This window comes from Heteronotia binoei, chromosome 1, assembly GCF_032191835.1.
Source record: "Heteronotia binoei isolate CCM8104 ecotype False Entrance Well chromosome 1, APGP_CSIRO_Hbin_v1, whole genome shotgun sequence".
Lineage (NCBI taxonomy): Eukaryota > Metazoa > Chordata > Lepidosauria > Squamata > Gekkonidae > Heteronotia > Heteronotia binoei.
In genome coordinates this window covers 71000053-71014286 of record NC_083223.1, presented here as the reverse complement: position 1 = coordinate 71014286, position 14234 = coordinate 71000053, and the positions used below count along the sequence as shown (strand labels likewise).

At 42.0% G+C, this 14234-nt stretch overlaps 1 protein-coding gene across 1 annotated transcript in view; it reads right to left on the bottom strand.

Moving 5' to 3' along the window:
- Positions 1-14234, bottom strand: part of COL19A1 (collagen type XIX alpha 1 chain) — a 348383-nt gene that overhangs the window by 231222 nt on the left and 102927 nt on the right. Inside the window, exon 10 of the mRNA XM_060235557.1 lies at positions 3396-3449. Within this exon, the coding sequence (XP_060091540.1) occupies positions 3396-3449 (54 nt within the window). The remainder of the gene's footprint in view (positions 1-3395; positions 3450-14234) is intronic.

Sequence of the window (14234 nt, the reverse complement as noted above, 5' to 3'; positions counted from 1 at the left end):
TTCTTCCCCACTGTAGTGGCGGTTTGGCTTTGGGGAGAGCAGCTGGCCAACCATACAGTTCATTTCTGGTGTGATAATATGGCTGTCATACATGTTATCAACTCCTGTCATCCAAGTCTCCAGCGGTTATGAATCTTGTGCGGGCATTCACATTGCGATGCCTTCGTTTGAACATTCTGTTTCTGGCAAGGCATGTTCCGGGAGTGTGCAATGGGGTGGCGGACACTCTATCTCGTCAACAGATCGAGTGTTTTTGCCAGCCTGCTCCAGAAGCGGATCTGCAGCCAGCGCGAATGCCACTGGACCTTTGGCAGCTTGGGAAGCCGAAGCCAGTAAGGCAATTCGATTAGCTCTTGCACCGAGCACTCAGAAAGCCTATGATAGGGCGGTGGCGCAATTCCGGGTTTTTAGGAACCTGGCCAGTTCCGGTGGCTCACATATTGCAATTCTGCATTCATCAGAAGGGCAGAGGGTTGGGGCTCAAGTCAATTAAGGGACAATTGGCTGCACTTTCATTTATAAGTAAATCACAGGGCCTTGTTGAGGGCACTGGTGACTTCAGAGTGAGGAAGATGCTGGAAGGTTGGGCAAGGGAACGTCAGCCGTGGGTGGATGCCCGGCAGCCCATATCTCCTTCAGTGTTTTAGGGGCTTTGCAGGGTTTGGCCTGATGTATGTTTATCTTCCTTCAAGGCCGCACTTTTTCATGCAGCCTCTTTGGTGGCCTTTTTCGGTGCATTGCGGATCAGTGAGTTGGTGGTGCAGTCGAAAAAGGATACCTCTGAACAGGCGCTTCAGGCCAAGGACGTCAAATTTGAAGGGGGGCAAGTTCGAGTGACAGGCGGTCCAAGATGGACCAGCATCAGAGAGGCACAGTAATTACAATTGGGCGGTGTGTTTCACTGGAGCTGTGCCCTGTCACTGCATTGGAGCAGTTTATATCGCCCAGGGGAGAGGGCGATGGTCCCTTGTTTCGCCATAGTGGGAGTTCCCCCCTAACTAAATACCAATTTTGGGCAGTGACCGGTAAGGCACTGGCAAAGTTGGGGTTAGGGGGGTTAAATTTGCTACACATTCGTTCCAAATTGGTGCCACATCCACTGCAGCAGCTATGGGCTACACCCCTCTGGCCATACAGCGGTTGGGCTGTTGGTGGTCGGCTGCCTATCGATCATATGTTCGCCCATTGGCTTTTCAGTGAGATCGTGTGGGGGGGTGGGCAGGTAATTGCTATGTTGACTGTTGGCATGTATTTTATGGGTTGTGACTCTTTTCTGTTTTTCAGGTGCTGTGGCTGGTAGGAAGAGGCGTCGAATCCTCATCTGCGGGCACAGTATGATTTTTTGGGCTGCCCACCAGGTCAGGAGATCGCCAGTTGGCACCCAGCTGGTTCTCAGTAAGTGGGCGACTGTGGAGTGGCTAGATCGCCGTGGCCTGCGTTGGCCAGGGATCATGCCACTGTTGTTCTGTGGGAGGAGTGCGCCTCCTCCACACATTTTGGTCATCCACCTTGGTGGTAATGACCTTGGGTTTATGAAAGGGAAGACCCTTTCATTGCAGGCATGGGATGATATGCGGGCCATTAAGCAGAGATGGCCAGGAGTTCTGTTGGTGTAGTCAGCAATTCTGCCATGCAGTCTGGAGATATGCTTTGTCCCCTGCTGGGATAGAACACGCCAGGCGCAGGTCCAAGAGGGTCTTGCAGAAAGTCATGGAGGGGGGTTTAGGGATATTTCTCCCCCATCTGGCCATACGAGTCGAGGATGCTGACTTGTATAGGCCGGATGGGTGCATTTATCTGAATTGGGTAACCGGGCCTTTTTGGAAGAGATTAGGCTGGGGTTGCGGTCGGCTCTGGGCCGTCCGGTGGGCGCTAATGCCTAAGCAGAGGTTTGGCATTGGCGGTGGCAGGATGAGGTATGGGCTACAGTGTTTGTTCAGGGGAGCACCTATGGCCCTGCACCAGCAGGTGCAGGTGGTCTATATGAACTGTAGATGGGCTGTACGGCTAAATGTGGGGAGTGCAGATCACGGCAAAGCCTCACCGGGGCAGATCTTTCCAGAGGGATTGATGCTGGCCTAGGTGGAGGTGGAGTTTGGGCCTGGCCGCTCAGCACCAGTCAGAATATTGGGCTCATGCTGGGGGCAGGGTGGCTCGCCCTCTAAGGACAAGGCGGGGTCCTGTGGTTGACCCCAGGGCTTGTCCTGTTAGGCCTATCCCCCTTGCCGTTCTAGTTGATTAAGTTATCTTTAATAAAGCGGCCTGGTTTATCCAACATACTGTGTCAGCCTCTTTATTCCGACTGGGGGGGCAACTGCCCCTCTTTCCATCAACGGAAGTACCATTCCGCTGGCTGTTACACTGGTGAAAGACCTCTTGATCCAGTTTAGGGTTGCCAAGTCATTTTCATCCCCCGGCGGGAGACATTTGCACATATGACGTGCGTGCAACAAATGACATCACCCAGAAGTGAAGTCATCAAAATGGCAGTGCCCATGCGGGGCCGCTCTAGGTGTTTCCAGGAAAACTCTATGGTTTTCCCGGCCGCTCTAGCCATTTGGGAGGTTAAAACTCTATGTTACAGTTTATTAACTGTAAATAAATGTCTGTTGAGAATGCTTCAGAAATAGAAACAATAATCAGAGCTACCTTGTCAGAGAAACACAAGGCCAACCCCATGGGTCACCAAAGCAAGAGCACACAAGAAACCAGACTGTTGCTTTTAAAGAATACAAAGTTTATTTATAGGATATTAATAAAGGAATTGATTATTACCAACACATTTCTCTGAAACCATACAGAATAGGAAAAACAGGAAAGCTATCTTTAACTACCTAACACACACAAGAAATGTCTTAGGTGGCACAAATGTTAGTTTTGAAAGCAAGGCTTCAAAACAGTGTGGTCTACATTTCTAGCAATTGCTGACGCCACAGTCCATTTTTAAAAAATCATAGCTAGCCTCCCCTATGCCAGACCATAATTCAAACTGTAGTTTTTGGCCCTGCAAATAAGGTGATCCAATCAGAACCTGTCTCCAAGTGAACTTTCTGGAAGATTACCTCACCACTCTCAACCTCTGCCTCCCATCACAGATCATGAGTTCCCCCCAAAATCCAAGTACCAGGCTTTTATGATGATGAGAAATATGCAGGCCAAAACTAATTAACAGCACCTGCATGACATTTCAGGCCCAATACCATCTATATTGAGGGGAAAGAGAGAGAAGAGGGGAAGGTGCTTTGCCTCACATACCTTTTCACTCTTCATAATGAAATATGCAAAAATGAAAATAAAACAGCAATAGTATAAAGCTGTCAATAAGGCTTCTCTTCTGCCAGAGTTTATGAATATCAAATGTGTACACTCCATGAGATGATGGGCAAGAATCTTACCTTCTCTCCAGGTAACCCAGGAATTCCATTTTCTCCTTTTGGACCTTCTTCCCCCTATAAAACAAATTGTACATAAATCTGCCCTGTTGTCAAAGCTATAAATTATTCTACAAACCATTTTAGTCTCAAAATAGTTAATTCCGATTCTTGTCAGACTTTTATGCTATTATTTCTGCTAATCATGAGTGGCAAAACAGAACCACAACCACATAGAGGCACAGACTATGAAGAAATGAGAAAAACAATTTTACATAGAGAATGCATTAAAAGAGAAATTAAAGCTTGAAGAAAATCTAAGCTGGCTTTTCTGCCAAATGTTGATGGGAAATATTAGATTCATTCTCCCATTTAGCACATGGCACAGAATTTCATTTCCCCTTCGTAGCGCACATTTAAAAGTCAGTATCAACTATCTTTTATTAGGGCATTGCAAATGTAGGCATTCAACTATTTCTTTTATGAAAAGTTTATTTACAGAATCTAGGAGTTCTAGTGGTCAAGACATTGTTCAATGCTGAACGTAACAAGGCATTATTACATCTATTTTCAAGCAGTCTAAATTGTCAAGGTAATGTACCACTGAATTTGTAAATAAAAACCACTGCCCTGGTCCTTCAACCACTTTTGCACAATTATTTATTTATTAGATGGGGGGCATCATCCATGCAGAGGGTCTCATGGCAACTCACAACATTTGAACAACAGCATAATAAATATGTTAAAAATCAACAAAAAAATCAGATCACGTGTATAAAATATTAAGATAGATGACTCAGCACCATACTACTATCAAACCAGCCAAAACATCTGGTTCATCTCCAAACAATTCAGTGTGTAAGCCCTGAGGAAATTAAGTAAATCCCACAGGACACAGGTGTCATGAGAGAGTGCATTCCACAGAGTATAGGACATAACTGAGAAAGCTCTTTGGTAATAGCTTATCAAACCATCCTGGGACCAGGCAATTAAACCAGTACTTTTTTAGTTTTAAAAAGTTGCAGTTGTCATATACATGGCTGCCCTGATTTCCAGCAATTTCCCCCTCCCTCTGCCAATACAAAATAGGTCTGTTCCTAATCCCTTGGAATAGGAGTGCCAACCCCCAGATAGGGCCTGAAGAGCTCCTAGAATTATCCAGACAACACAGATTTGTTTCCCTGGAGAAAATGACTGCTTTGGACAGTGGATTCTATGAAATTATATTTGGCTGAGGTCCCATCCCTCACCAAACCCTGCCCTTCCCAGGCTCTATCCCCAAATCTCCAGGAATTTCTCTAGCCGCAGTTGGGAACCCTACCCAGGAACAACATTCAGAGGGCTCAACAACAGAAGGGGACTGTGGTTGCTCCCTTTTAAGAAAAAAGTACTTAATTTTTCTTAATGGTGCGTTTGGATGCAGTCATTATGGCTCACCTTACCTAAGGCCACTGCTGGTAAATTCAAGGCAGTAGTGAGAGTGGATCCAGGCAAATTCTGATTTTATTTCCACTTGCCTTTCCAAAGTGCACGAAACTCTTCTACTCAGGGTTTTTTAATAGAAAAAGCCCAGCGTGAACTCATTTGCATATTAGGCCACACCCACTGAAATTACTATTGTTTCACACAGGAACTCATTTGCAGATTAGGCCACACCCCCTTATGCCAAGCCAGCTGGAACTGCGTTCCTATGTGAAACACTGGTGATGTCAGGGGGCGTGGCCTAATATGCAGGTGAGTTCCTGCTGGGCTTTTTCTACCAAAAAAGCCCTGTAGAGCATCATCTGTAAGTGATATCACATATGGGTCACAAATGCCCCGCCTCAGGCCCCACCCTAAAAATCTCACAGGGATTCCAGATAGAGGCCTGGCAAACCTGGATGTTAAAGAAATAGGTATATGCTATTTGAGAGATCAATAATAAAATCTACCATTTTGCTTAAAGGCAGTTGTGGGGTGGGGTTCTAATTTTTCCTCAGAAGCATCAATGGCAGAGGTGGGGTTCAAACCTTACCAGAGTGCCATTTTCCCAAAATAAATTTACTTATTTAGAATATTTCTATGCCAAGCCTCCAGAGTTCTGCAATTTAGAGTTCTGTCCCTCCTCCCCAAACTACTACTATTAGCCTGCTGAGGAATAGAGACAGTGCTCCAATAAAGTCCAGAACCTTCAGTAAGTACAATAAAGTCTAGAACCTTCAGTATGTACTATAAAGAGAAATCAAACTACTGGAAGATCCAGTCACACATCTCCCACAAAATGTGTAGTTTGGTTGACAAGCAGTACCTCAGAAGTCTAATGTCTTGCTGAAATTTACACATCTTTTGAACATCCAGGTCATACTTTACAGTACCTTTAGGTCATATCCAACTAGAGTTGTCAACTTTGAGGTGGGGCCTGGAGATCTCCCAGAATCAAAACTGATCCATTCTCCTGGAGAAAATGGCTGCTTTGGACAGTGGAATCTACATCATTCTACCTTACTGAGGCTCCTCTCTTTCCTGAACCCCACTGTCTCCCAGCTCCACCTCCAAATCTCCAGGAATTTCTCAACCTTGAGTTGGCAACTCCACACCCAGCCCTAAAATGCTATTTCATTACAAAATGATTTAGCTTCCCTTTCTTAGTGAATAAGGCTTACATCTGTGAGGCCTCCCAGGGCCACCCTAATGGAGTTACACACTAAGTACAGTGGACTAAGAAGGGCACTACCCTGCTTAGGTGGCATTGCCCATGTTGCTCTTGGTATGAATCCTCCATATGATCTTAATAAAGTTAAGCTAAAGGGACTAAAGAAATAGGAGGTGATGAAATGGAAGGCTGGGCCCATCAGGAAACCTCCTGAGGACGGACACCTCTTGTTTCAAATCCTCACAATTACTAAAAGCAATGTATAACTGAAGGAAAGGCATTAGCTAAGGGGAGAAAGTTCATATTTTCTAGTCATCGCTTTCTAAAAATAAAAGATTTCTGTAAGTCATTGCTCCTTTATATACACTAAATTGCCTCCGCAAACAACATCCTGCAGCTTTTATACCTGTCTCCTTCAAATCACAGCATTCATTCGCAAGAATTCAAAGGGCTGCACCTGTAAAACCCAGCTGGCAACATTTATTTACTGGCATGTGAGCAGGGGGATGAGCAAATCAAGCAAAATGAGCGACACGTGGATGAGCAGCTGCACTCCATCCAGAAATTCAAATCCGGTGAATTGAAGTAATGATGTTTAGTGCTCCCCATTGAAACAATTTTGAATGCAGGCATATTAAGTTGGGTCCACCACTAGCAACAGGACCACATCTTGTGTATCCTATTAGCAACTGGCCACCAGTGCTTAGGAGAGGGAGAACAGGGTGAGCAGAAATGATTCATGTCAGCTTCTGTGACAACCTACAGAATGAACATTACAGCATAGTTTGCTTCCTGTGTTGCTTCCAGCTATTTTAAGTGAACCATTTCTTTATCTCTCACAGTGTATTTTTACATGTTGCATACTCTGAATTCATGCCGTTCTATGTCATATAAAAAGGATGTCTAACTTACAAGTTAGAAACCATGCTAAATATACTGCTGCTTCATATCAGTAAATCAGATTTCTTCCTTAAGCCTTTAAAATAACTATATGCCACAGTAAATTAGATTATGAAATTATGCCTACTGTGACTTCAATAGGCCATAACTATACTATATTTTCACCTTTTTATCTGATCTTCTACTCATTTTTTTTCTAAAACCATAAACTAATGTATGAGTCACTCTTAATATAAAAGAATTCTAATTTACATTATGTAATCCACCCTCAGTCTCAGAGAGACTGAAGCTCGTTAACAGAATATGACATTTACATGGCAATCCTAAACAAAGTCACACCTCCAAGTCACTTTTGAAGCCAGGGGACTTAGAAGTGCGTAACTCAGTTTTGGATTGCACTGTTTGTAACACTTATCTTCAGTCTCAGAAAGCTTGCATTATTCAACAGAGGTCCTGAAACTTGGCCTTGAAAGTCAGAAAAATACAGATTATTTTAGACATTGGGAAATATCTTGCAATCCAACAAAATTGTTATGTCCCTCATGCTCAAAAAGTAGTTGGCCATCAGTTTTTTTACTTATGCCCTGAGCTTAGTCTAACTGAAGTTAGAATGTTTCTTTTACTTTTATGGAGGTTGGTGTATATGTGATTTCCTACTTGCTCTAATTAAAAACAACACTGAGTTACTAAGGGCCCTTGAATTATTATCTTATTGATCCCTTTAAATATAAATGGGAGTTATTGTCAGATCATGGCAACATCCTCACCTAGTCCTAACAAAAATTTAGCTGCCCAGTTTGATACGTTAAGACTTGGAAGTAATCATGTCATCAAGTAAACTCATCTGAGCATGGACATCAGTACCAGAGCTTGCAATAAACCCAAGTGCCAACTTTGCCGCCACATACACCCAGACAACACAATTACTGGGCCTAACAGCATTAACTACACCATCTCAGGCTCATTCACTTGTTCATCCTCCAACATTATATATGCCATTAAATGCCAACAATGCTCTTCAGTTCTCTACATAGGGCAAACAGGATAAACCCTACGCCAAAGGATAAATAGACACAAATCTGACATTAGGAATTACAGAACTGAGAAATCTGTGGGAGAACACTTTAACCTTCCAAAGCATTCAATGGGTGACCTCAAGGTAGCTGTTTTACTGCAAAGGAACTTCAAGAACCGAATGGAGAGAGAAATTGCTGAATTACAAATTATTATGAAACTTGGAACAAACACCTCCCCAGGACTGAACAGGGATATAGGTTTTTTATCTCATTACATATGCTAAACCCACTTTCAGTGAGTATAGCTATACATCCACAGTATTCCAGTGTATTTCTCTTTTATAATAGTGTATCAGAATAATGTTTTATATTGGCTATCTCATTACATATACTTAACCCATTTTCATTTTATATATTCTTGTTTTCTAATGGCAGACTAGAATGATGTTTATAATGCATAGCTTGATGTTGATAAGTAAATTAGGTGGACTACAACTAGGAAATACATGTCCTTTTGTGATTTACCTAGATTTGCAGAAACACCAACTGGCAGGAAACTTTATTACCTTTTATGGATATCCAAACCAAATGGCCAAGCCACACTGTTTTACCATGTGATCACAGTCAGTTTGCCCTCTTAATCAACTAACTGCATATATTTCAGTCCACTATACCTGATCCCCTGGTCTGAATAAAACTTGGTTGGTCTTAAAGGTGTAACCTGACTCCTGCTTTGTGGAAGCAATCATGCCAATCTTATATGCTGAGAATTCCGTAGTCACTTTATCTACACACATTGAATGACCAAAAGACTGTTAATTCAATGAACAGAATGGTCTGATAATCACTATGTTGTATGTACCACAATTTCTCCTCATTTTAGAAATTATGAGTACAAAATGAATATACTTCAGTTTTTAAAAAGCAAGCAAGTCTATAAAATTGATGAGTTCCTACAGGAGTTGAAAATCCTCAGGTTTTACCATAAGTGGTGAGTCATATTATTGTCTTAAAGGAAGCTGCTCCACTAAGAAATTTAGGGTTTTTTTTTTAAATAGCACCCAGGTACAAATTTACTTTTAAGTAGTTTCTCTGAAATCTTGTTATCAAAAGGAGTTCAGGACAATAAATAAATTGAGAGACACAGTGGTAATTGTTTGAACACCTTCTGGTGCCACAATTGTACTCAGGGACAATGTCAGAATATTCAAGCAACACAAACCAAGAGAGGGATATCTGAAACACAAGGCATTAGACTTTATGGAAACATAAATGAAGGACTAAATGTCCAAGAGTGCCTTTCAACATTGACATAAGCAGCAAAATTTGAAAGTAATGCAGTCTTCAAGATTTAAATGATATTTCAACTAATGAATTTTCAAGGATTAGAATTAATATTGGATTAATAGGCACAGGCAAGATAGTAACAAAGTGAATTATGCTATTTTGCATGACAACCTCTCATTTAGATTTGGTTTTGCTATCCCAGCACCACTTTCTTCATGTTTCTAGTATATGAGTGCAGAGAACTGTGTTGAATAAGAGAGAGAATGAGGGATTGAAATGTGTGGCACTGACCTGTGATGCTAGGCCTGTTACTACCTTGTTTGATGCCACAGTTTTAAAATGACTGGAAACCAGGTTGTGTGCATTTTCTACATACAGATTATTTTATGCCCTTGCTTGCAGAGATGAGGCAAATGGCAACCACAGACAAGGTTCTTCCAGAGGAGAAACCTCCCTGGTAGAATGACCTCTCCTTTGAGGCTCATCTGACACCTACCCTATTCTCTTTTAGTTGCCAGGATGAAACATTTCCATTCCAAGCTTTTAACTGGAGATCTGATCAACTGGTTTCATGACCTCCCTCTAGTCTGAGGGCTGTTAAGAGGATCTTTAGAATTTCTGGATGTTTTTGCTCTGGATTTGATGTGTTTTTATGCTCTGGGTTTCTAATAGGGTTGCCAATCCCCAGGTGGGGGCAGGGGATCCCCCGGTTTGGAGGCCCTCCCCTCGCTTCAGGGTCATCAGAAAGCGGGGGGAGGGGAGGGAAATGTCTACTGGGAACTCTATTATTCCCTATGGAGATTTATTCCCATAGAAAATCATGGATAATTAATCCATGGGTATCTGGGGCTCTGGGGGGGCTGTTTTTTGGGGAAGAGGCACCAAATTTTCAGTTTAGCATCTAGTGCCTCTCCCCAAAATACCCACCAAGTTTCAAAAAGATTGGACCAAGGGGTCCAATTCTATGAGCCCCAAAAGAAGGTGCCCCTATCCTTCATTATTTCCTATGGAAGGAAGGAATTGAAAAGGTGTGCCGTCCCTTTAAATGTGATGGACAAACTCCCTTTGGAGTTCAATTATGCTTGTCACAACCTTGATCTTGGCTCCACCCCTAATGTCTCCTGGCTCCACCCCCAAAGTCCCCAGATATTTCTTGAATTGGACTTGGCAACCCTAGTTTCTAATGGTTTGACTTTTTATGTTTTGAGGAATTCTATCATGTTTTATTGTGCAAGCCATCTCAAACAAGACTCTGAAGAGACAGCATATAACTATTTTAAATAAATAAATAACACAAAGTGGCTCGTAGTCAACAATAGAAGTAGCTGCTGAGAGCCAATGAACTGGAAAGGGGATGTAAAAAATAAACAGGATGATACCGCGTGCCATGACATAGTGCATTGGAAAAGAAGAAGACTGACAAGAAAACACCATATAAGATCAGTGTTCTATATGAAACTGACAGAACCTGATGCCTCAGGGCATTTAGTCTTTCTGAGATCCTGATCCTATCATTTCAAGCAGAGCTCTCAGGGAAGGAGGAAGTAAAACCCCCTCTTTCCGTGGCTTGCATCCTGCACAAAATGAGAAGATAACTTCTCTGCAAGTCAAAAGAAATGGTGATGGGCAGGGTAACAGCTGGCTTTTACTCCTTAAGCAGTAGGAAAAGGCTTCTGCCAGCCTTAGTGTGCTGCCAAATTACTCATGAGTAACATGAAGAATAGATGTGGCAACTCATTCTTCAGAAAATAGATAACACTGAATCTCAGAGAAATATGAACATCAACCTTTCAGGCTGCCCTTTGCCTTGCTAAATGAAAAGAGAAATGGCTAGAAAGAAAAATAAATACATAAATGGATGTTTTATATGAACCACAGGATCTCAAATGCCAGACATACTGGGACACATTCAGTTGCTTTTCCCCTACAGGCCCCAGTTAAAAAAACCATCTCCTGGATACACAGCTAATGTCATGTGCTTTCTTTTGTGCTGCCAGAGCCAAACAAGATGTGACAGTTGTCTGCTCCACTCTCTTATAAAGTGATGGTGGTTGGCTAATTTTTCACATCAAAAGCAGTGCATGGGTGAGGGAACTGAACTTTCCTCACACTTCAGGCTCTTTTCTCTTCAGCTTAACTGACTTCCAATATTGGAGCTGGCCTGGAAGAAGTAGGCTGAAACAGCAGCAATAATTTACCTCTCTTCACCCACATGTCTCTTTTGGTGAAAAAGTAGGCACCTCTGCTTTATATATGAGTATACCAGACGTGAATCAAAAATAAGTAGCTCCCTAATTTGATACATCTAAGTGGCTTCCTGGCACATCCATCTTACAGTGCAATCCTTACTCAGGACCTGAATCTACTCAATGGAGCTTACGTTATGGTTGCCAGGTGCTGGAAGCAGGGATATGGTGGAAGGCAGTGTTGTGAATGTGATGATGTCATTTCTGGGTCTTCCTGGATGTTGATGGCATAGAGTTTCTGGAGATTCCTAGAGCTACCTCCACTGCTTCAAGGTTTTCCCCAGAAGTTTTTGTCCCCCCCCCACCCCCCCGTCACCACTTGGAGTGGGCAAGGGCAATAGAAATTCAGGGCAGGGGATGCTCAGTCCCAACAGGGAGCTTGGCTGTCCTGGTTTACTCCCAGGAAAACATTCTTATGATTGTACTCAGTCAACTATGTTGGGCTGAAGCAACAGACTAAAGTTTGAGTCCAGTGGCACCTTCAAGACCACCAAAATTTTATTCAAAGTATGAGTTTTTGTGTGCAAGCGCACTTCTTCCAATACAGTAAAACAGAATTTCCTTAAGCCTTACATATAGGTAGAGTGTCAGCAGTTAGTTGTTAGGAAGGGCTAGTTAGAGTTAAGATTCATAAGTAACTGGACAATTGTAGCTGAGATTGGATTATGGTAAAATCTGTGAATGGCAATAATTTAGCATACAATTACAAGAGTTAACAAACAGATGTGAGAGCAAAGTTTGAATCCTATGGCACCTCCAAGATAACAAAATTCGGGCATAAGCGAGAACTAAGAGGCTTAGCATGTGTATATGCACACTCCTGCAGATATATTGAAACAGATTTCCTCAAACATTACATATACAGTAAGTAGGGGGAGTTAGTTGCTAGGAATGGCTAATTAGAGTCAAGATGCAGAAGTTACTGAGCAATAAATATAGCTAAGATTGGAATAACATATTTGGTAAAATGTGAATAGCATGAAATTGGCATACAGGTAATAAAGGAATTAACAACAGATGTGAGAACTGAGTCCAGTGGCACCTTTAAGACCAACAAAGTTTAATTTCTGGGTATAAGTGAGAACTGAATGACTTAGTATGTGTAGTGCCAATATTTCTGTTAAGCCCTGGGGGGGTTCCATTGTGCTGAGTATTGTAATAACTTGTAATTCAGCAATCTCTTCTTTCAGCCTGTTTCTGAAATTTCTTTGCAATAAAAAAGCTACTTTGAGGTCCCCCACTAAGTATTCTGGGAGGCTGTAATGTTCTACAGGTTTTTCAGAATACATGAAAATGTATTTCATTGTCAGGTTGATGATGGGGCAAACGTCATTGAATGCATGATAAAATATGTCCAGGGCTTCTTTACCATGCCTCCAGACAGTAAAAATGTCATCAATATATTACAGGTATAAGACAGGTGGGAGTTTAGGAAGCACTGTTCCAAGTTAGCCATAAAGAGTTAGCATATTGTGGGGTAATGCAAGTGTCCATGGCTGTACCATTGACCTGTAGGAACAAGTTGACACCAAATTTAAAGTAGTTATGCATGAGAACAAAATGCCACAGCTTGGTGGCAAAGCCAGCTGTTGTGTTGCCAGAAATAATATTCCTTATAGCTTGTAATCCATCTTTGTGTGGGATTTTGGTATACAGAGATTCCACATCCATGATGGCTAAAATAGTCAAGTCAAGTTTAATACGGTCAGAGACCTATCCAGAAAGGAAGAGGCTAAAATAGTATTCTCTGGAAGATTGTTCAGAGATTGTACTTTCCTCACAAAATCTTTGATGTTGCACACATAACTAGGAGTGTTGATGGCGTAGGGTCCTAGAGTCCATATATCCAGATACCCACCATGGTGGTAGTTACTATGCCTGGGACAATGGGGTGTCCTGGGTTGCTGGGTTTGTGCAGATAAAATGTACCTAAAAGATAAAAGGCACCTGATTTGAAGAAGTGTGCTTGCACATGAAAACTTATACCTTGAATAAAAATGTGTTGATTTTAAAGGTGCTGGACTCAAACTTTGTTCTTAAAACTGCACTGTTAGTTTGAGTTGTCACTTGATGATAGCTTGGAAAGCACGTTTTGTCAATACACGGGAGTCCAGGGAATCAAATCTCATAATTCCTCCTCCCTGCACAAGCAGTTGGTAAACCAAGGTGCACTGGGATTTCAACAGTGGTTTATTCCCAATTACAATCCTGGTTTGTAGGGCAAATACCAACCATAAGTTGTCTGTTCAGATATAACAGAAAATTACGATTTACTACAAACTCAGAAATAATTTATTATCTTGCTATCCAAGAAGTGGGATGGGAAGGGTGAGAAGGGAATGCATAAGTGAGCCCTAGGCTGTTTCAATACTCATTCACATAGTAGCAAACCATAGCTTTTGCAAAAAAAAAAAAAGACTGAGGAAGAGGAGGCATGGTGTGATTCTCCAGACTCCTTCAATGTTAGAGCCAAACCAAGCCTGTAAATTGCAAACTGACACATCTTCTATGTATGCATAAACCATGCCAGGCAATGAGACTTCTTTTGTAAATGTTTTGCCATCAGGATGCAATGTTTTAACTGCGGTGTTTTGCTTTGCTTTACTTTTTTCACATCAATGCAACCTAAGGTCCCAAAGGAAATAGTGGAGGAATGAATAAGACAGGAAGAAAAGGTCAAACCAAAAGGAATATAGCATGGGTCCATGAAAAGTAGACTATGTCAAACTAATCTGGAAAAGATAATTGGTTTTCTGGACAAGGGAAATGCAGTCAGTTTAGT